Here is a 23472-nt window from a genome sequence, read left to right on the forward strand (position 1 = left end):
TAGTGCAAAAATTTCTTGATGGAATAGATCATTCCCAGTCCTTCTCCTTCAGTGACGGAATAGTTCTTCTCAGCTATTGCCGAAAGTTGCCTCGCATAATAGATTGGGTGGTACCATCTATCAGCAACCTCCTGCATCAACACACTACCAATGGCTCTATCCGAAGCATTGACTAACACATAGAAACTTTTCTCCCAATTGGGGGCATCAACACTGGTGCCCGCGAGAGCTAAATTTTGAGTTGCCTGTATGCCGTGTCACACTCTTCAGTCCACAGAAATGCCTTCAGCTCCACATTAGCTAATGCATTCTGGGGAATGGCCATGTGAGCCAAAAATTGCAAATGTCGGCCATGCCAGCGGATCTGACTAAGAAAACGTAGGCACTCTTTTGGCGTTGTTGGTGCAGGTGCTTGCATGATCACGGCCACTTTGTCTAAATCGATCGCAATTCCTTCCCCTGAGATGATATGACCCAGAAGTCACCCACTCTGCACTACGAACACACATTTCATGGGATTCAAACTGAAAGACACTTCCCAACAATGTTGGAAACACTTCCACAGATGCTCCAAGTGCTCGGTGAATGTCACGAACACACTGATGTTATCCAGAAAGATCTGCATGAACTCCATCAAATATGGGCCAAAATTTTCTTGCATGGCTCATTGAAAAGTGGAGGGAACCACATTACTGTGCACACACATACTCCCCACGATGTTAGGAATGTTGTCTTTGGCAGCTGATCTTCCGGAGCCACCCGAATTTGGTTGTACCCATTGTACCCATTCAGAAATGAGTATACCTCATGACTCACCACTTCATTAAGCATTGAGTCCATGTAAGGCAAAGGAAAGGGATCCGGTACAATTGCCACATTCAGCTTGCGGTAGTCCACACAAATCTATAGCTTTTTATCTTTCTTAGGCGCAATGACAATTGGTGAAATCCAACTTCGGATTCTCAATTGGTGCTATGAATCCCACCCTCAATAGGTGCTCCAACTCCTCCCGCACTTGTTTAGCTACATGCTGATTCATACGATACCTCCGTGTCTTGGTTGGAGACACATCCGACTTCAAGTTCATTCGATGTTGATAGAACTTTCGATCTAGGCCCTTCGTATCAGCATAGTCCTAGGCAAACACATTAGAGAAGTCAGTCATCAGTGCCACTAGTGCGGTTCAGAATTTTGCTACGAGAAGAGTGATGATTTTCACTGGCTTTGATGCACTATCTTCCCCCAAAAAGACTGTGTCAAGTGCATCTTCCTGCACCCTTATGATTCGACTCATTCAGTCCTTGAATTCCTGCTCCTACTGCTGCAGAAGATCCTACAGATCCATGTCGGCCGCCACTTGTTGCTATTCGGCCAGCTATCCTGGAGTGCGCTGATGGAGCTCGTAAAAAGATTCTGGTGAAGATAATGCTACATTATTTCTTCCACATCGACCACAAATAGCGATACCAATTTCGGGTTGGCTTTGAGGGATGCCTCTTCTTCGTCATCGTCCATGCCATCCGCCATATTCACTGTTTCTACCAGTACCGGTCGTACTGCATCTGCCAAGGGTGCCACTACGCCCATTGCAACCTGCACCTTCTTCTTGCCTCTCTGCATAGATATGACATTGTGCTCCCAATTCTGTTTGACCTTTGCTTGGTGCAGCCAGAGGGCCTGGCCAAGAGCACACTGTATTTCGGTGTCGGAGCCTCCATATTTAGCACCACAAAGGAGACTACGAACAAAATGCCCGCCACCTCCAAGACTATCACTCGTAAGATCCCTAGTGGTCGAACTTGACATTGATCCACCATGTGGACTAGGAATGGCGCCGGTTCCTATGACATCCATCCCATCTCCTAGCATGTCTTCACGGTGACGATGTTGACTCTAGAACCTCTGTCCACCAAGAACTTGCTTGAAAGTTCGACCTTATGCTTTTGCCGTAATCACAGGAATCCGCATATCTGTGAGAGGGACTGCCGGCACTGGAGAAGAATCAGCTTGGCATACACCAGCCTCTTTCGGCTTGGAATCCTTATTGAGGGATTGCAACAATTGTCGATGGAACCCAGGTACCAAGTTGAACAGCCTACCAAGCGAAATCTATATAGGTGCCTCTAGAATAGATTCCATTTTCGGCTCTCATTGTCAGAGAATTGCCCTCCTCCTGGCTTGATTAGACACCAAAAGGTAGCTACTTCAACTACATTCGGACCCTTGCTCAGTAGATGAAGCTTGAAGTCTTCCTGGACAATCTTCGGCTCCGATTAGGCAACCAAATCTACAAGCTGCACCTTGCGTGGCACCTCAGTCGCCATTTCTTGCTCAACTGACTTCATCAAAGGGGGCTCTTTTGCCACCAATTCCTAGACCTGACGTCGCACTTGCTCCTATACCGACCAATCCAGCATCGTACCACCTTTCTTTGTAATCGCACCTTGGAGTTTTGTGCCAACATGTGTGATGATACTGATTTTCGGGCACACACCGTCAGATCATCCTCCACAATGTGGACCATGGAGGTACTAGGCATCTTCCCCATTGCCTTTTGCTGCTCTTCTCGTTGGCGATCCCACTCTTGAGTGTTCAGGCATTCATTCCGCCAATGTCCTTCCCCCAAATAGAACAGACAATTTTTCAGCTGATTGAGCCCACCACCTCCACCACCGCGTCCACGATCCACTGCCTCTTGGCAGAGTCGATTGTGGATGCTTCTCTTGCACATAGGATGCTCCCAAATCCTACTCGCCAGAAGTTGGCCACTGCGGTTTACCCCTTGCGCGTTGCCCGCGACCGTTATAGTGGCAGCCCATTGTGTTGTGGGTGTTGGTCATACATATCACACAACATTTCTCGTTGAGCGCGCACTCCATTGCTGTATGCCCCAAATTACGACAATGCATGCACCATAGTCCCTTTGCCAATCGAGCCATCACCAGAGGCCCTTGGAGCGACCTTTCCTCCTTTAGAGGATTTTTGGGTTTTCTTCTCTACTTCCAAGTCGGACTCCTCACTGTTGGTTTCTTTAGAACTCTCTTCTGAACTGTCATCCTTCGAATCTTGGTCACTGTCATTTGACTTCTTGGCTTTCGCTGATTTCTTCTTAGCTTTGGCTTTCGAGGACTTGTGATTCTTGGCCACTCTACTGTGCAGAGACTCTCCCGCTCGCACTACTTACTCTACGACCACTGTGAGTCTCGTAGTGACTTGATCCATTGTAGCCAATGCCATCCGCAAATCGCGCAACAACCCCGAAAATGAAGTAGTCGTTCAACACTTTCTGGGAAGGCCATTGCGTCACAGGAACACATTGTCGCAGAAGTAGGTGAAAGTGGGCTGTATAATCCTCCACATCTTGATCTCCCTAATCCAACCGCAACAGTCCTTCTAGAGTTTGCGGTATCGTTTTCTCTTTACGAAACCATCTCAAGAATGCGGTGCGGATGATATCATATGTGGTGAAATGGTCCACCGCATACTCTGCAAGCCACCTTGAGACCTTGCCCACCAAGGTCGATTCGAACACTGCCTCCTGTTGGAGTATCACCATGGGTGGCGGGTTGTTGACCGCATACACCTTCTTGAATTGCCTGACATGAGCATCACTTTTCTTCCCTGAAAACTTGGTGTACTTAACTTGGGCCGCCATTCATCTCCCTTTTGTAGGTTGAACGACTGGTCCACCCACTCCTGATGGCCCTCCCCATCCGAATAGATTGCGCGAGGTTGTCGAAACCACTGTTGGAGAGGAGGATGCACTCAACACCCTGCTTCCATCTAACAAGACTCACACACGTGGACCTGAGCACGTACGAGGTGGTGAGTGTGAATACGAGGGTGTCCCCTGGTTATGGTCGAACCCGCCAGAATACGAGGGTGTCCCCTGGTTATGGTCGAACCCGCCAGAACCCGAGGATTGCTTGTCTTCATGATCGGGGTCCTCCGACAACGTATCTGTGTCGGTGGTGTCAAGGGATCAAGAGGACCCTGCAAACGTGTTCGCATGCATGCTTACTGTGTGGACAGCAAGTGCAGAATCTGCTCCCAAGACCACTGAATGAGGTTGGTCACGACAATCTCCGCGCTCGACTCATCATAAGCAGGGTGTTGTGGTTCCGTACGCATCAAATGGAGCTCGTCTTGAAATTCTCGAATGTGACGTCTCACTGCTGCAATCTCCTCTTGAACCTCTACATGAGAGCATGGCGATGCCCGCAACTGACCATGCGACGTTCCTCCACAATTGCAGCAGGGAGAAGACGACATGGGAACGGAAACACCCTACCGAAGATGGGCCATTCACCAGATCACGACTTTCCTTGTGTGCGTAGTAAGAATGCGCATTGTGATCGCCAATGTGTAGCGTCAATATAGTGCACAAGCACTATAGGGTATACAGGATGAACACACAATGCATCATCTACGAAAAGCACCGAGAATAAGGAAGAAGAAGATCACCATAACATTGCGTAAGATGTATATATCTCATAGTAAGAACTCATATATCCCGAATGAATGGAGTCAAAATGCTAGTAATATCATGCGTATAAGAACAAGATATCGGTTAGGAACCATTCGAGAACCGAACCGTCAGCCATTGTTTGCGACTAACCTACCCTCGCACACCCCTCGCAGTCACTGTTGCTAACCCGCATAGTGTTGCTAACCCACATGGTTATGCAATAACAACTTCACTGAAGCTACGTTGCACCAAAATGAGTGCTAGAATACTGAGGTGATCAATTTTGGAGATGAACTTCCATCAAGGCATTGAAGCAACATAGGTGCTGCTTGCTCAAAGTTGAATGTTGGCTTGGGCAGTGAAAGTTGCAAGGAAAAGAGGGGATAGTATGGCGTGAAAGTGAGATGGAAGGCTAGCAACTTGGCACGGATTGCAATTTCCACTGGCTAGGTTTGGGCCTAGATTCAAGCCTTCGCTACATTCATGCCAAACATCGGCCAAAACTCCGATGTTAGGGGAGCTCCTTCCGTGCTCCCGACTCTCCTGCCTACATCTCAGGCCGAGCACATAGGAACAATGAGAATTTTGCACTCCATCGAAATAGGACGTCCTTTTTCCCTGCGTGGGTACGTCCTCTTACAAGAGAAGAAATAAGATTCGATGACTTGTCAATCATTGTTTGCATGTGGGGGGGCAATGATCTCTAAGAGGTAAGTGGGTGTCTTAGGCTGGTTTCATACTTTGCCAGGCGCGGGATCCTCGCCTTTATTGCCATTTGTCCATGCCGCCCTCCACAACAACTATATAGGCAATTATATTTTAACTATGAGATACGCTTCTTTGCGAAATGTTGATGCCGCTTGACTTTTGATTCCAACCTAGGAATGACTCACCTCCCAGTTCATTTTTTAGAGCATGGCGGGATTTCTCATTGGCTTAAGGGTGTTTACACACTGAGGATTTCTCATTGGCGAAGGGTCTTTACAACTGAGGGTCTTTACACTTGCTAGTTCATTTTTTAGAGCATGGTGGGATTTCTCATTGGCTCAGGGTCTTTACACACTGAGGCTCTGCCTGCCATAGACACTCCTCACAGCCAATAGGAATAAATAAAAACCATAGCGGGCATTAAGGGCTTTACACACTGCCCACCACACTATCCTCCTTGCGTCCTACTTGATCGCCATGTCAAGCCCAAAATCTACCCATGATGGGCACCCATTATTTGAGCCGATGGGTCGCTTTCTTGCTAGAAGAAGCCAATAAATGGGCTCTTCAAAATTTTTATGCATGTTCGCGTAGGTAGTGTATGTGTAAAGGCTTTGCCCATGACAACTTGCCCTAGCGTCTATGGGCGGCTTCTGGCATTCTGTAAAGACTCTAAGGTTGTGTCAACAAATGAGTGTGAAACTCACCTTACTTTGCAACTCTAAGTACTATAAGTTACAGCAGCAAGTTGATAAAATTTTTATTAAAGAAAAAGAAAATACAAATTCCCAAAACCAGCTGTCCATGACAACACTACTTAGGTGCATGCTGCTTCCCCTCCAGAAGCTCATGATGTTAAAGTTTGTTGTGAAGCTCTCACCCTGGGCACATGAGTTAGATTCAGATGAAGATTTGGCAACCTTTTGTTGACGTCCCACTAGAAATGTGAGCTCGATTCGGATGAAGATTTGGCAACCTTTTGTTGACGTCCTACTAGATATACTAACGGAAAAGAAACGGAGGGTTGTTCAGTGCATGACCCATGCAAACGGAGTGCGAATAGGAAGCGGCCAAGTATGTAGATCTTTTGATGTATGTATGTCTATCGGATCATGTGTGCCCGTAATTCCGATAAAGGTCCGGCGAACTTAGTGCCGGTGATTCAGATAGGCAACACTTTTGACGGATTTCAATCTCAGGCAAACATGAGCCCAAGCTATGTGCATGAAGAATTTTGATGTTGATGAAGGGAGAACATACGAAGGGTTCCTGCCAACTTGCATTTGGGATTCTTTACAGGCGCAGAGTTCCTGCAAGTACGTTCCCCCGACGCCCAGGCCGAGTCATGATTTCAAGGATACTGTGTAGCATTAGAGCGACAAAGTTAGAATGAATAGAATGGGAATCACCTGCGCAAAACAGGCAATCGACAGAGGCTGAGATTGATCGGCCATATCAACCCAAATTGTTGAATGCATAACTGAGCTGCCGTCTATGGAGAAAAAACGAGCAGATCATTCCTTCGGGACAACAACAAATCTGGCAGCAGCTTCAAAGCTTGGGAAAATTTTCCCTGTGGGGCTTCAGTAACAGGTAGCCATGATGATACGTTCCTCCAGAAAAAGACGCTTTTTTCATCCGGTCAGAGAATTAATAAGGTCGCTTTACCATGTGTCTCCTGCTCTTCCAATAAAACCGCCTATCAGATTCTCTCGCCATTACGTGCCCACGAACATTTTCGCTGGTAGCGTGCGTAAAAATAGTTGGGCTTACAACGGCTTCCAAGAGTTTTCGACTTCTCACGCTTCAGAAGATGCGGTCTTCGAGGACGCTGGCGGAGGGCTCAAGGCAGAAGACATTGTCGCACGGGGATGGCAAATTACCGAGGACAGCGAGAGTGATTGGCGCAGCCATGCGGCCTCCGTCGCCCGCTCGGTGCAGCTTATCAAGGGCAGAATGCGGGTGTGTTGAAAATCCTTAGAAACGTTTTGTTAAATCTTTGGGCTTCTCAAGCATTTACTTATTCTCATGTGGCTTTCAGTGGAAGGAGATGCTGTCAAGGATCAAGCAACTGGACGCTATCCTGGAGAATCCAGACCTCTGGCAAGATCCTGACTTGGCTGCAAAGCACAGTCGTGAACGGGGTGCAATAGCATCAAGGCTGAAGTCAGTGAGGCAGTTAGAAGCAGAGCTTGGAGAGCATGTGGGATTGGCAGAATTGGCACGTGAAGAAAGAGATTCTCAAGTTGAAGCTGTAGGTTCCTCTCTCCTGTTATTGAGATTCAAAGTTTGATTTAGGGACCTATTTTCAGAGTTGCTTCAAGAATCATTCTGAAGTCAAGGCTTTTATCTCAATCTAGACTTTTACTAGAAGATAGGACTAACAGAGATAGTGAGTTTGCTGGCAACGATTAAGGGCATACCTTTTACTTCAGGACGCAGCAAAAGCTCTTGGAGAATTGAGGGAAGTGGCAAAGGAAAAAGAGGTAGCTGCATTACTCTGTGGAGAACATGATTCAAGCTCATGTTTCTTAGAGGTTAGGTCTAATTAACCTGCCTTTTGAGTCTCCCGTTCTTTACATATTTAGGCAATTTTTGCAATACTTAAAAAGCGGAACTTGGTTCAATCAGTCATTATCACGAAATTTCCTCATTCGCTTGGAAGTGAGAGACTTGGAGATTGTATAAACTACACAATTCTTTTCCAAAGGCTTGAGTATGCAATGATGAGTGACGCCTTTACAATTCTTTTCCAAAGACTTGAGTATGCAATGATGAGTGACCCCTTTCCTGATGAGAGTCTTGTCTAAGTCCTGAAAATTGAGGCTGTCAAAAATGTTACATCGCTGGCTGCATGAATGGTTGTGGGCTGTGAAGACGAATCACTCAAAGTGAATAATCAAAACATCTAGTTTCTTTGTGTCCACACCTACCACACTCCTCGCAGATAATTACCCGCATGCGAGCAGTTCGGCCCATCATGCAACACTCCGCAGCCAAACCACAAAAAAGACATATTAAACCTCTCCCATCCCTTCCAGGCTGTCTTGTCTTGAGTGTACACAATCTCAATCCAAGACCCACAGTGCTTTTTGTGTTTGTCCCCACTCTAGGGCATTAACTTTAAATTATTAATGATCAGGATTTGTGTTCCTCATAGTTGGAGATGATTGAAGTGATAGTGTGTGACTAAGGGTCTCTTTGACTATTTTAGCTTTTGTACTGAAGTAGCTATTGTCTTCTACTCGAGCAGATTCAAGCAGGTGCAGGGGGAACAGAAAGCATGGATTGGGCAGCCATGGTAATGCGCATGTACAAATTGTGGGCTGTAAATCGCGGTTTTCAAACTACAGTTGTTGATGAAATGCATGGAGAAGAAGCAGGGATCAAGGTATGTCCTTAATTTGCTTTCTGTTGCAGTCCTCTTGGATACTGTAGCAATGATTTCGGATGTGAGAGACCATGGATCTTTTCACAGTATCTTCCCCTGGTTTTCGTCTTTGTTAACAGAGAGCAACAATGCGATTAGATGGTGAATATGCATTTGGGTATGCAAAGAGTGAGGCTGGGGTGCACAGGCTTGTGCGCATTTCTCCTTTCGATAGTAATAAGCGCCGCCACACTTCATTTGCTGCAGTTGCAGTGATTCCCATCCTTGATTCTGGGTTGCAAGTGAATGTGAACGAGGCAGAGCTCAGGATTGACACCTTTTGCTCAGGTGGACCTGGAGGCCAGCATGCGAATAAGACGGAAAGTGCTGTCCGGATTGTGCACCTTCCGACAGGCATTACTGCTCAATGCCAATCTGAGAGGTAGGCCTAAGCATGTGTTGCTTTGAACTTTTCTTATTCATCATGATATGGTGTCCCACAAGTTTCTTATATGAGTTTTTTATGGGCTTGGGTTCTTTTCTATCTTAAGTGGTGCTTGCCCTATCAGCTAGATTTAGATGCTCGTCTGGGAGAGACTAAATGAAATCTTCACAAGCAGTTGTAGCTTGAATGAAGAGATTTTGGACCACCTTTTGATTAGCCTTCTCCTTTAGTCCTAGCCTTCGTCATGGCTGCCCTTCACCTCCAGAGTGCCGACAGAAACTCAGTACGAAGACTTTGTACAAATGGATGCTCTAGTATGTGTGGGTGTGTGGATTTGTATGTGTGAGAGCATATGTTTAGACTATGGTCTACACCCACTGTTGGGTGCAGATGATGTCAGTGGGGATGCTATAGTAGCTAGTCCCTCCTATACGTGATGGTGTTTATGGTTTTCAACCTTATCATGACATAGTGCAGTTTATAGAGGATGAATTTGGGCATGTTCCTAAACTCATCTAGGTATAAGTTTAATAAGATTGATGCCTTGGCTATAAAACAAGATTAATGCCTTGGCTATACAACAAGTTAGAGCAATGCGGGTGATACATGTTGCGAAATCTAGAATGGTGATATAGTTTGTCTATGCTTTTACACAGTTCAGGGGATACATGTTTCCACCACCAATCAATCTATCTCCTTTTACTGGAGAACGAGAGGGGCCAGAAAGGCTTGTGATAGTAAAACCTTAACCAAACCTCATACTCAACTCCCGTAGTCAAATCGCAGCTTCGAGGTTAATTTGGGAAAATGCGTCCTAGAACTGGCTGGAATTCAAATCGCAGCGGGAAAATGCGTCCTAGAACTGGCTGGAATTCAAATCGCAGCAAGGGAAGATAATCTGCGACACCGTGGATCGAATCGCACTTACATAAAGAGTCCGTTTGGAAGCTGGAAACTCAGAACAGCTAGTAAGAAGCTTAATTGACACGACCCCGTAGGATCTGACTCTATCACTGACCTAGAATCTCGTCCTCAATCCAACCAGAATCATAGCGTAGGCACCTCGATCCTCCCGACCACCCCTGAGCACGTGGGCTACAGTTTGACTCATCCATAGGCCTGTATCTAACCCAGGCGTCCCATACCACCTGAGCCCATCTAGAGGACCTTCGATACACCACCTATGATCCGCCATATAGATGGCCAGAGTCCTGGCCTGGGTCCAAGTCCTATCCATCAGTTGAGGAGCACTCAACTGATCTACACAATAGCACTAGCCCTCCCTCTATATAGATAGCACAATGCTATGAATAGCTCCCTCCATACAAAGCGAGCACTATATATGAATCAATCTCTATATATAGCAATCTCGGCTAAATATAGCCATCCAGCCCTATGCTATCGCGTAACCCACGTTCACCTGCTATCCAACCCTAGGTACACCATGCACATGACATTAATGATGGGGTTGGGAAATGAATTCTCTGTAGAGAGAGAATGCGGGACAAGAGGAGAGAGAGAGAGAGAGAGCACTAGGGGCTAGAAATAAGGGTTGGCCCCCTTGTAGGTCTTTATTGCAATAGAAATCTCTTGTACTAGGTGGCTCATGAGGAAGCATTGTATGTGTCATGTGCACGGATTGGTATCCGACGTGTACTGGGTACACAAGACTAGCTCAGGTAGCCTGGGGAGGCTTAGAGCTAGGCAGGCTTGATTCTAGGGATGAGTGGCAAGGGTACGAACCAATTAGAGGTCTTCGCTATTTTTGGTGCATGGGGCCCGAGTCTATATAAGGGGCCCAGAGGTTCAGTTCTCAGGGAGCCTATGGGAGCAAGTCTCGTTCCTAGGTGCTAGGTTTGATCTTGGATTGAGTCGCGGATGCGCGCCTACATCATAGCGTAGCCCAAGGCCCAACAGCAGATCCTAGGCTTCACAGATCCACCTGGTGGTATGGGACACCTGGCTGGTTAGGATCTGGTTGGGAGTTCGTGCCAGTAGCTCAGCTCATGGCTTGGAGGAGACATCTCCTCATTCGGGATCACATCCCGTAGATGTCATGGTTGGGTGGTGAGCAGCCTGCTCAGTTTCCTCACATTTGGTGTGTTCTTGTGTTTGCTTGCAGATCAGAGGTTTCATGAGTGCTGGGGTCGTGTCAGCTGGTATCAGAGTCAACTCCTGAGGTAGGAACTTCTGTTGCGAGAATTTTGGACGATTTTTTCTCCAGGTATGCCCTGATTTCGAAATTCATGTTTATTACAACTATGGCTGATTTCTGTAGACCTCGAGCTTGCGATGGGAGACTAGGATATGAACTACCATCATGCGGAGGATGACCAGAGTCTCTACGATGATTTGATTACGAAGACAGCCTTCAGTGAATTCACCATTGCTCTTGATGAAAAGTTTGAGTAGGTCAACACAAATCAAACGGGTTGACACAGCAACTCCAAGGGATTCAGACTATACTCACACTTTTGACTAGCACTGTTCAGGCGCTCACGCATGTGGATGCCATGGCCTCAGTGTTAGGTCCGAACATTACTCCAGATCCTTTTCCCGGAGATCAAAAGTCTCGTATCAAGGAGGTTGTTGACACTTGGTTGCACAAGTGGCAAGTACACTTCCAGTTTCACCCTTACCCGGATGACAAGAAAATACAGCTTGCAGCAAGGTTCATGTCAGGAAAGGCTTTATTGTGGTGGAAGGAACTTCGACCAAAGCCTGCAACATGGATAGAATTCGAAGGGCTCTTCAAGAAAGTTTTTGAAGGAGGAGGAAGATTACGATATCGTAGGCAAGCTCAAAGCCCTCGATATGTCCAAGGTGAATCTGACTTTTGAGGTTTATCTTCAGAGGTTTCGGGATTTGCAGACTAGAGCTATCCAGTGACCTTGTTAGGTTTCTTTGTGGATGGTTTGCGTGACTTATACAAGTTACAGATCAAGAACAACAAGTGCACCACTTTGCAAGAGGCCATGAATTACGCGCACATCTATGATGATACCATGGCCAACGCAAAGGGAACCACAGTTGTCGACACGGGTGGGAAGAATAAGAGGAAGTTCTTCCAGTCTACCACTGGTACCGGGGAGTCGAAGTCTATAGACAACGCCTCCAAGAAACATTCGACTCAGGCAAAGAATGGTCGTGCTCTTTTCCTTCGTTCATTGAAGTTAAAGAAAGAGGGACGTTGCTTCATATGCGAGGAGCAGGACCACACAAGGAACGATTGTCCTAAGTGCAAGAACCAGATGCAAGCGCCGGGACCAAAGCTTCAGGGACCGAAGCTCCATGCGGGTCCAGGTACCAAAGCTAAGGGAGCTAATCAAATTTCGATGACAGGTATTTCTGTAAATGTCATTACCTGCCCACTTTCTTGTAATTGCACTTTTAATAATTTGTTATTTGGTTCCCATGATCTTTTTTGAGTTTATGGAGAAGTTAGGGACCAAAGAGTTCATATTCTCTTTGACCCGGACAGCTCTCACAACTTTGTTAATTACAAACTTGTGCAGAAGATGGGGCTGTTCACGATACATAGCGATCACACCTACGAGGTGTAGCTTCCAGCTGGGAAGCAATTTTGGGATCGCAAGATTGAAGCACTTTCTATCCGGATTCAAGACTACATAGCTGCTCTTACGTGCTATGTCATGCACTTGGAACATATGGACTTGTTAATCGGAATAGAGTGGTTTAAAACCCACGATATTCATATTGGATGGAAAGAGCATACCCTTTCTTTTTTGGATAAGGACACCCAATTTTGTATTCAGTGTGATAATATTCCCTCTTCTCAGGGACCTATTGTATCTGCGATGCAGCTTCGGAATATAATAAACAATTCTCATTATGATGTGTATAAGTGTGTTTTGCAAAAATGATTTAAGTGTGTTTGAATACCGCGAATTGAGAACGTTGTTGGATGATTTCATGGATGTCTTCCCTGCTCAACTGCCGGAAGGTTTACTTCCATAACGGACTGTAGACCATCGCATAGATTTAGTACCTGGGGCTCGACCTATTAGTGTTCCACCTTATAAGATGAGCCAGCTTGAGGAGGATGAGTTAGCTTCATAGCTACAAGATTATTTGAATATGGGTTATATCCGCCCAAGTAAATCACCTTGGGGAGGACTTGTCCTCTTAAGAAAGAAGAAAGATAATTCGTGGAGAATGTGTATAGATTATGAATGATTGAATAAAGTGACAATTAAGAATCGATACTCTCTTCCTCGTTCCGATGATTTGATAGACCGTTTGGCCGGAGCGAAGTATTTCACCAAGATTGATTTGCGTACGGGTTATCACTAAATCCGTATCTATGCTAAACACATAGATAGAACCGCATTCTGAACTAGGTATGGCCACTACGAGTTTCTCGTATTAACTTTTGGTTTGACCAATGCTCCTGCTACCTTCCAACAAATGATGAACAATTTGTTCCGAGATTTTCTGGGCAAATTCATTGTCGTGGTTTTAGATGACATCTTGGTATATAGTCGAACCCTAGAGGATCACATTGGATACCTCCGGATTGTCTTAGTTATTCTAAGATAACATAAGTTCTATGCCAAGATGAATAAATGTGACTTCTTTATGAAGGAGATCATTTACTTAGGACACAAGATTTCTTCTGAAGGTATTAGCACTGATCTGGATCGTATCCAGAAGGTTTGAGAATGGCCTATCCCTCAGACTGTGAAACAACTTCGTTCTTTCCTAGGATTCACGGTTTTTCTACGAAAGTCTTTGCGTGATTATTCACACATCATGGCACCTCTGACAAACATATTGAAATGTCATGGATGCAGGTCTATCCAGGCAATCTCTTGGAATGATGCATTGAACAAGGCTTTTGAAACCTTGAAGTTAACTATCAAGGAAGCACCCGTTCTTGCATTACCTGATCCTACCCGGCTTTATGTTTTAGAGGCTGATGCGAGTGATTTTGCGATTAGGGCAGCTTTATTCCAAGAGGGTAGACCTGTAGCTTTTGAGAGTAAAAAGCTAGACGACACCCAATATCGTTGGCCCACACTAGAAAAAGAACTCTATGCGGTTGTGTATGCTTTGAAGGTTTGGAGACACTACTTGTATGGTTTGAAGTTTCTTGTATTGACCGATCATCAATCAATCAAGTATGTATGTGATGGGTCTGAATTGAGGGGACGGAAGACTGTATGGGCAGAGTTAAATGCAAGATTTTGATTTTGAAATACGTTATCGATAGAGTTTACTGAATATTGTGGCGGATGCCTTAAGTGGAGTCAAGTTTGTAAATGCTATGTCATTTACGGAAATATCCTCAGACCTATTTCAATCCTTGAGGGGGCTTTGTGCAACTGATAGTCATTTCAGTTCTTATTGGCAGAAAGTCTAGGATGGGAGCTCCATGGTTGACCAGGACTCAGGGATTGTGCCACTGATGGTACACGGCGGGAGGTCAGTGGATGATTAGGAATGGCTTGCTGTTCCAGAATGGAAAGATATGTGTGCTAGATGTTTCGGATCTTCCATCCAAGATTCTCTGGGAGTGTCATGATGCTCCTAGTGCTGGACATCCAGGTATACATCGGACTCTGTCTCTTGTGAAGCATACCTTTTATTGGCCTAAGATGCGTGCATTTATTGAAAACTATGTGGTAGGTTGCCGGGTTTGTCAGGTTACTAAGGCAGAACGCCTTAGAAGCGCAAGTTTGTTACAGCCATTGCAAATCCCGGGTAATAAATGGGAAAGTATTTCCATGGATTTTATTACCGGTTTGCCTAGAATGCGCAAGGGTCATGACTCCATTTGGGTCATAGTGGACCGTCTGACAAAAATGGCTAGATTTTTACCTACTAGAACAACCATCTCAGCTGTTCAGCTGGCTCACGAGTTTGTGGACCACTTGTTTAAACAAGTTGTATGGTTTGCCCTCTGACATAGTCAGCGACAGGGACTCAAAGTTTACAAGTAACTTCTGGACACTTGTTTTTGAGAAGTTGGAAACTACTCTAAGTATGAGTTCCTCAGATCATGCACAATCTGATGGCAGTACAGAGAAGATCAACTAGTTGGTTGAAGATATGCTTTGGGCATATGTTTCTAAGAGACAGTCTTCATGGGAAGATTATCTACCTATGATAGAATTTGCTTATAACAGTGCAAAGCATTCGAGTACTTGTTTTAGTCCTTTTATGCTTACGTATGGGTTTCAACCTAAGTCACCAGTTATGGTTGGGTTAAAGGGAATCCAAAATGATGCTGCAAAGACATTCTTGCAAGACATGCAAGAAATGCTGTAGTTTGCCAAGGACTCTATTAGAAGTACCCAAGATCGGGACAGATTTTATGCTAATAGACATCGTTCACCTAGAGAGTTCTCCGAAGGAACGATGGTATAATTGCGTATTTCGAAGGAATCCAAGAGTTTAAGTATTGGTTTGGTTCCGAAATTATCCCCCAGATACTGTGGTCCGTTCAAGGTTATTAAAAGAATTGCATATAGACTAGAATTGCCTCCTGATGTTAAAGTACATCCAGCATTTCATGTCAATAGACTGGAAGAGTTACTAGGTGCGGACGATCAACTTGTTTCTCCTCAAGAGATAATAGAAGTTATAGATTTGACTTTTATACCACACGAACTTGAGAGTATTCTTGAATTTCGTGAAAGGCAGATTCGTAATAGAACTATCATGGAATACAAGATCAAGTGGAAGGATTGTGTTGAGGAGGATGCAACATGGGAGACATTACAGAACCTCCAGAGGACATTCCCGGGTTTTTTAGCGAACTCAGGAGTGAGTTCTTAGAGGAGGGGAAGTATGTCATGTGCACGGATTGGTATCCGACGTGTACTGGGTACACAAGACTAGCTCAGGTAGCGTGGGGAGGCTTAGAGCTAGGCAGGCTTGATTCTCGGGTTGAGTGGCAAGGGTACGAATCAGTTAGAGGTTTTTGCTATTTTTGGCACCAGTTCTTAGGGAGCCGATGGGAGCAAGTCTCGTTCCCAGGTGCTAGGTCTGATCCTGGATTGAGTCGCGGACACGCGCCTGCATCATAGCGTAGCCCAAGGCCCAGCAGCAGATCCTAGGTTTCACAACGCCACATGGTGGTATGGGACACCAGGTTGGTTAGGATCTGGTTGGGAGTTCGTGCCAGTAGCTCAGCTCCTGGCTCGGAGGGGACATCTCCTGATTTGGGTGTCATGGTTGGGTGGTGAGCAGCTTGCTCAGTTTCCTCACATTTGGTGTGTTCTTGTGTTTGCTTGCAGATCAGAGGTTTCAGGAGTGTTGGGGTCGTGTCAGTATGGGTCCAATTCTTAATACAACTGAGAGCCTAGAGGTCCTTAATTTATAGACTAGGGTGGGTATCTAGAAAGCACCTGCTTTCTAAAAGCTGCCCTCCTTGCTTGTAAAAGCTGGAGCTTTCTTGGCTTTCCCAAAAGCGGGCTTTAGAGCTTTTCTTTAAAAAGTAAAGAAAGGGCACTTTCTACCAGAAGTGGGGCGCTTGTAATGCCTTTAGCCCAAGTGGGCCCTTTCTGCGGTTAACTTCTCCTTGAGAGTGTTAAAAACTGTTCTTTGTCACTCCCCCCATCAAAATACTGCAATTTTCTTGGTCAAGTCATGTAACGGATGAACCTCTTGTAGTATGAACATAGCCCTAAAAAACTGCGCCATGCACCGTTCGCAATTCGGGCCATTCTGTTAGAAATCGACCAACAGAGGTTACGCACAACAGAAGACTGATAGAATTGCCTAGGAGCTCACACTGTGTGGAATCACAAACTTCTCAAACTTATGTGCATAGAATAGATGTGTAGACTCATCAATAGACAATGAATCAGCCAGATAGAGAAACCACCAAAATAATATATTTCCGTCCAAAGCTATGGACACAATACAAAAGAGAGAGATCCAGAGTCCCACCAATGGTGTGGTCCTTTGATTATACCACAAGGTACTCCTCCTATCTGCTGGCTATCTCTAGACTCGAGCCCGCGTGCTCCACCTCGAGCGTAAGTAGACGTTCAGTCCAAAGATCTTCTCCACCTTGCTGTCTAGAAACCAGCCTAGGTGGGCTGCCACTCAAGCTCAGTCTGCAGCTCCTTCAGGGTCACCTTCACCTCCTGTGGATAGGCCCAAGGCTAGCCTTCTTGCTGCTCCTGTCTGCTGTCAGAGGGCTGCTCCAGATGTTGAATGAATGAGGCCCAATGGCCTCTGTATATAGGCCCAAGGCCTGCTCCAAAAAACCGACCAGCAGCATCATTCTGGCCGACCTGAACAGGCAGACAAGTCTGCTGGAAAACCGCCCTTAAATGCTCTCATTACAAGGGCCCTTGGCCCACAACCCTAGGACTTTGGCCCTCCTTTCAAGGCAGGGGTACAGCCCCTAGGCAGGCCTGCCTGGCGGTCCCATATGGGCATATAAATATGCCCTCCCAGGATTAGTCCCTTGCAGCCCTCCTTGCTGCTGCTCCTGCCCACCTGGGTACCCACTCTCCAGCCCTAAACCAGGGCCTCCAAACAGGCCCTAAAACCTGCTCCACACCTGCGCCTGCACATCCCGCCATAATTGTGCCTCTGCCAGGCCCTTCTCCAGCACTGTACAGAGCCGTACACCCTGCAGATGTCAGCGCCATGTGATCGCCTCTTATTCTGGGTCCCTTGTGCTGGCTACTGCTTCACCTTTTGCTGCTGCAGATCCATCCTAGCTCCGGGTACCTTCCATCTCTTTGATTCTTGCCCACATGGCAGCCATGCTGCTGCTCATGTGTCAGTCTCTCAAACCCTAGATTCACCCCCCCATGCTCTCCTCATATGAGGCCTTACAGATGCGGAGGCGACCTTTCCAACACATTCCTGGATGGCTTTGATCTTCGCGCCATTTGCATGCCATCCTTGGAACTGATGTAGCCAAGGTAATGGAAACACGTTTCTTTCCATTAATAAAAAGCTTATTGTCTCTAATTCTTGAAAAACTGTGGTTATTTGTCTTTTGTGCTGGATGTCATCAAAGGAGTGTCTATGAGGTCGAAAAATCCGGTCCATTATCTTGTTGAGCATGACCAGGAACTCATATAACCCAAAAGTTGTCGAAAAAGCTGCCTTATGGATGTCCTGAGGATGAAGCCTGACCTGATGGTAACCACTCTTCAAGTTAATCCTATTGAAAATAGTGGCTCTTTTCAATCGGTCCAACACATCATCAATATGTGGGATGGGGAATCTAGTCTTGATGATCATCTTGTTTGAGGGCTCTATAGTCCACACACATTTGATAAGACCCATATGTCTTTTGAACCAATAACACAGGTGAGCAAAAGGGAGAAGAACTAGTTTGAATAAGTCCTTTGGAAAGTAAAATCTTGTACCTGGGTCATGATTTCCTCGGTCTAGGCTGCACTCACCTGATAAGGTCGCTGATTCGGGGGCTTAGTTCCTGGAGTGAGTTCCAGAACATGATCCTCTGGCCACTCTGTAGATAGGTTTTGGCAACGAAGCTGAAAAACAATCTTTTAAAGCATCTAAGAACTGAAATTCGTCTTGATCTTAAGGATGTTCTTTTTCCTTTACATGAATTATGTAAGATGAAATTGAAGATCTTATTAATTTTCGAACGCAAATACTAGATACAATAGGGATAGTCTCTCCTTTCCCTTTAGCAACAATGCAATGTTTTTTTCCTCTCTGATTGAAAACAAGTGTCTTGAGATGAACTTGTTTTCGATAGAACCAAGGCATCCCTAAATTACATCGTATTGGTCCAAAGGTGAAACCATGAAGTTCTCATGATCCACGTAGTCTTGAATATGAATCTTGATCTTTCCAATGAGAGGTGTCATGGGTAATAACTCTCCTTCGAAAATTTGATGGGCAATAAGGGACTGTCCTAACGCTTCAGTCTTAATCCCTAGCCGCATGTCTAGATTTATGTGTTGGTTTGATATGAAATTCTAATCTCTTCCTCCCGCCAAAGGATTTGGAGGTGCTCTTGGCTTTTTCTGATTCTTTTAATTCTTGGATCTTTTAATTCTTGCTGTCTTGCTTCCACAATGCTTCCCCTCCTTTCGGAAGGTCTTGATTTGTTCTAGAGTGAGTGCAGCTTTCCTGTATAGGGCTTTGGTTCACCCCTCCGCGTTTGTGGCTAAAACTCTTATAGAGAAACGATAGGGTTTGCAGTGGAGCGATAAAAAAATAGACAATACTCAGACACAACTGAAGAACGGAACTCAGAAAACATAGTGCCTGTTGGTAATATGAAAAACTGAATACAAGAACCTCAAGCCGGTGTGTCTCAAGGACCGTGGCTGAGGTGAATCAGAAAGATGATTCCATGTAGAGAAACAGTAGAAAAGACAGCAGCAGAGGGAGCGAAACACAGTCCTCCGTGTAGCTCGATGATGACGAAGAAGATGAAGGGCTAGAGCTGCCCTAGGAAATGGCTGAAAACCAGCATGCTCTGAGGAAGGAACCTTCAGGCTATCTGGAATAGCAACATGATGAAGAAAAGGAGCAGATCTGGAGTAGGATGGGGCAGATTTGGAGCAGAAGGAGCAGATCTGAAGCAGGATGGGGCAGATCTGGAGGAGAAGATGGAGCAGCCAGGAGGCAGGAAGGAGAGGCAGAGAGAAGGCAGAGAGGAGGCAGCCAGGAGAGGCAGAGAGAAGCCAGATCTGAAGAGGAGAGGTAGATGGAGCAGGCGGGGCTGCAGCAAAGAATGGTGGAGATGAGGAGCAGCTGCAGGTCCGGTCCTATCTATGAGAGTGTGGGGGGCTTGTGCCTTTATAGGCCATACCTAGTTGGTTGGTGGGCCTGCTAGCTGGTCGGCCAGTTCTGGTCGGCCAGACCAGCTGGCTGGCCTAAATTTGGTCGGCCATTTTTGGCCCTTTCTGGCCACTTGTTTGGCCCTGCTGGCTGACCTTTTGGCTGGCCTGCAGACTATTATGTTTGCCCCAGAAATTGGGGATTGCTAGTTGCTTAATACCCCCTCTCAATTGCCAATTTGGAGGGGTAGACATTGTGTGCTTGGAGCTTCGTGTAGGGATGTCGACGGTGGTGGTGGCTATCCCTGCGAAATGCCCTAGAGATGAAATGCAAAAAATGCAGAGAAGTCACAAGAGGAGTGCCCTTGCAAGGGAATTGTTCACTTCCTCAAGTGCCTGAGTTACACGTATGATACCATATAGAACTAAGAACACTGTGAAGCTTGAGAGAATAAGCCACCCCCTCTCAACGCCGAAAGGTGGAGGGAAAAGCAAATATGTCGTAGCAGCACTGATAATCCAGAGATGGTAGGATTCTTGCCAAAGGAAGAGATCGTAGCTGAACAGTGAACCAATGTGTGCCCGATCTTGGACCTCTGGAGAGAGGAGTCTATCCGCGCCTCCATGACTGTAGAAGAATCGAAACAACAGTCATCAAGACACATCTGAATAGAAAAAGGGTCCCACCTAGGGAGAACTTGTAGATCGTGGAAGTTGATGCCGACGGAGATCTGGTAGAGGTGAAGGATCATGACCTCCTTGTTCGAAGGATGGGGGAGTGTCGAGCCTGAAACCGAAAAGGGAGGGAGGAATGGGAGTAGAAGATGGAGTTCTCTCCCGTAGTGCGCAGTGGAATGAAGAGGAAACTGATATGTTCATAGAAGTGATGCTCCCCATACCTATGGCCTCCATGAAGAAGCAGGATCTTTAGATCACCAGAGATCTGGGGTCTTTAGATCAACATGGCTCTGATACCATATAGAGAAACGATAGGGTTTGCAGTGGAGCGATCAAAAAAATAGACAATACTGAGACACAACTGAAGAACGGAACTCAGAAAACATAGTGCCTGTTGGTAATATGAAAAACTGAATACAAGAACCTCAAGCCGGTGTGTCTCAAGGACCGTGGCTGAGGTGAATCAGAAAGATGATTCCATGTAGAGAAACAGTAGAAAAGATAGCAGCAGAGGGAGCGAAACGCAGTCCTCTGTGTAGCTCGATGATGACGAAGAAGATGAAGGGCTAGAGCTGCCCTAGGAAATGGCTGAAAACCAGCATGCTCTGAGGAAGGAACCTTCAGGCCATATGGAATAGCAACATGATGAAGAAAAGGAGCAGATCTGGAGTAGGATGGGGCAGATCTGGAGCAGGAGGAGCAGAGGAGCAGATCTGAAGCAGGATGGGGCAGATCTGAAGAGGAGAGGTAGATGGAGCAGCTAGGAGGCAGGAAGGAGAGGCAGAGAGAAGGCAGAGAGGAGGCAGCCAGGAGAGGCAGAGAGAAGGTAGATCTGAAGAGGAGAGGTAGATGGAGCAGGCGGGGCTGCAGCAAAGAATGGTGGAGATGAGGAGCAGCTGCAGGTCCGGTCCTATCTATGAGAGTGTGGGGGGCTTGTGCCTTTATAGGCCATACCTAGCTGGTTGGTGGGCCTGCTAGCTGGTCGGCCAGCTGGTCGGCCAGTTCTGGTCGGCCAGACCAGCTGGCTGGCCTAAATTTGGTCGGCCATTTCTGGCCCTTTCTGGCCACTTGTTTGACCCTGCTGGCTGACCTTTTGGCTGGCCTGCAGACTGTTATGTTTGCCCCAGAAATTGGGGATTGCTAGTTGCTTAATAACTCTTTCTTTTGGCTTTGTGCTGATACCACATTCTTTTTTATGGTGTTTTTGTTCTTGCTTTTTGATGCCGCTACTGCCCATTGTAAATCTTCTTTCATTAACTCGACCACTGAGCTGAATGCATCAAATCTTAAAGTTTTGTGTTTGAATCAATACTCAGTTGGGCATGAATACTAGGTTGTAAACCAGCCCTATGCTTCCAAAGCTATCTTTTTTGAGATATCTTTGAAGGGGGTAATCTGAAGATAAGTTGACCAACACTTCTTATTAGAGATCCTAGTAGTATTTGAGGCTGTCATGCTTAAGCTCTTGCATGTTGCATGAACATCATCATATAAGTCTTTGGGCAAAATTGCTTATATAACTTTTTCTTGAAGTCTTTCCACTGGTCTGGTGATTCATTTGCAACAAGGAGAGCTCCCCATCATGCACTTGCGCTGCTTGTAAGATGTAGACTTGCTATCTTCAGATTTGACTTCTCTTGATAATGTCCTATCTTAAAAGCTATGTCAAAGCGGGGGATGAATGTAAAGCTTTTTTCACTCTTACCATACGTACTGGTGGGTGAAACGAATGGACTTGCCACCTTCTTTAAAATCTCTGCTTGTAGATCGCTCCCTAGATGCTGAGGAAGAAGAGCTGCTAGAAGATGATGAGCTAGGGCTTGGAGATTTTCTTCTTCGCTTCATACTTTACCCCCTATGGTGGAGTCGACTGTCGAGAGGATCTCTTTGAAGAAGATGAAGAGTCATAGATATGTGCTCGAGATACATGCTTTAGGCTCCCCTCCCTTTTCTTTGAATTGTGCTGGTATCGGGAAGGTATTGGACTAGGGGAACGGCATTGGCTTAGCTCCTTAGGAACAATCACTTGCTTAGTCAAGTGTGGGCCCTCCTAAAGATGCTGAAATCGTGGGATCTTCAAAAAACTTCCAATTCTTGGATTTTGGTCTTTACAAAATCTTCGTCAAGATCATCTTCAAGTTCTACAAGCCCCTTTCGATTGGGCCATCAGGAAGCTGAAGTGCCATGTTATGAAACCATGATGTGCGAGCTGAAAAATCAAACCCAAACTGATCCAAAGCTTGGCTAAGCCTAAAAGCCCCACTCCTGCGAAGGAGGTAAATGCATGACGGGTGAAGATGGGAGCCGGCCCAATGCGCGATGAAATAAGGGTGTGAGTGGCTTTTGGTTGTACGACTCAACATTCGTAGTCCGAGATTCGGCTGCAACAAATAGAGAATATAGCAAACCAACTACTCCAGTCAAAATTCGCTGCAATTTAGGTGTTGATTACAAGCCAAATCGCATGAAGTTGGAGCTACTGGCATGGCTGAACGGCTGCTGAACTGAATTGTAATTGAATTGGGAGTTCCTTGTTAAGATCTCGGTGCCGGAAAATTCTCTTTCCAGGCTGAATATCCTCTGATTATTGCAAAGCGCTGATGTCCTTGGTAAAGCTGACAATTCTTTGGATTGCTGCCACCAAGGGCAGTAGCAAGACTGGGCTCTGATATCACTTAAACCTTAACCAAACCTCATACTCAACTCTTGTAGTAAAATCGCAGCTTCGAGCTTAATTCACACTTGGGAAATGCGTCCTAGAATTGGCAGCAATTCAAATCTCAGAAAGGGAAAATAATCGCAACACTTGTGAGAAGTGCAGTGGAAATGGACGGAGAAGAGAGAGAGAGAGAGAGAGAGAGAGAGAGAGCACGCCTCACTCCCACCACACTGAGACAGAGGGAAAGGAGAGAAAGGCACAAGAGAACTGCAAGTGATCTCAAAACCCCGCTACAATTGGGGGAAAACCTCTGCACAAACAAGCTGCTCAAGAGCTCAACCGGACAGCTCAACAACCACAACAGAGGGAGGCACAAAGAGCGGAACGACT

The 23472-nt window shown here is 46.0% G+C and overlaps 1 protein-coding gene across 1 annotated transcript in view; it reads left to right on the top strand.

Annotated features, from left to right (window-relative positions):
- Positions 1–6222: 6222 nt before the first annotated feature.
- The window catches only part of LOC147885013 (Peptide chain release factor 2), a 28344-nt gene continuing 11094 nt past the window's right edge, over positions 6223–23472 (top strand). Inside the window, exons 1-5 of the mRNA XM_087397450.1 lie at positions 6223–7138; positions 7218–7430; positions 7612–7713; positions 8430–8567; positions 8687–8988. Coding sequence (XP_087253576.1) covers positions 6776–7138; positions 7218–7430; positions 7612–7713; positions 8430–8567; positions 8687–8988 — 1118 coding nt within the window. The 5' untranslated portion in view covers positions 6223–6775. The remainder of the gene's footprint in view (positions 7139–7217; positions 7431–7611; positions 7714–8429; positions 8568–8686; positions 8989–23472) is intronic.

This window comes from Dipteris shenzhenensis, chromosome 26 (assembly GCF_047967505.1).
Source record: "Dipteris shenzhenensis isolate YYH24624 ecotype China chromosome 26, Dip_SZ_1.0, whole genome shotgun sequence".
Classification (NCBI taxonomy): Eukaryota; Viridiplantae; Streptophyta; class Polypodiopsida; order Gleicheniales; family Dipteridaceae; genus Dipteris; species Dipteris shenzhenensis.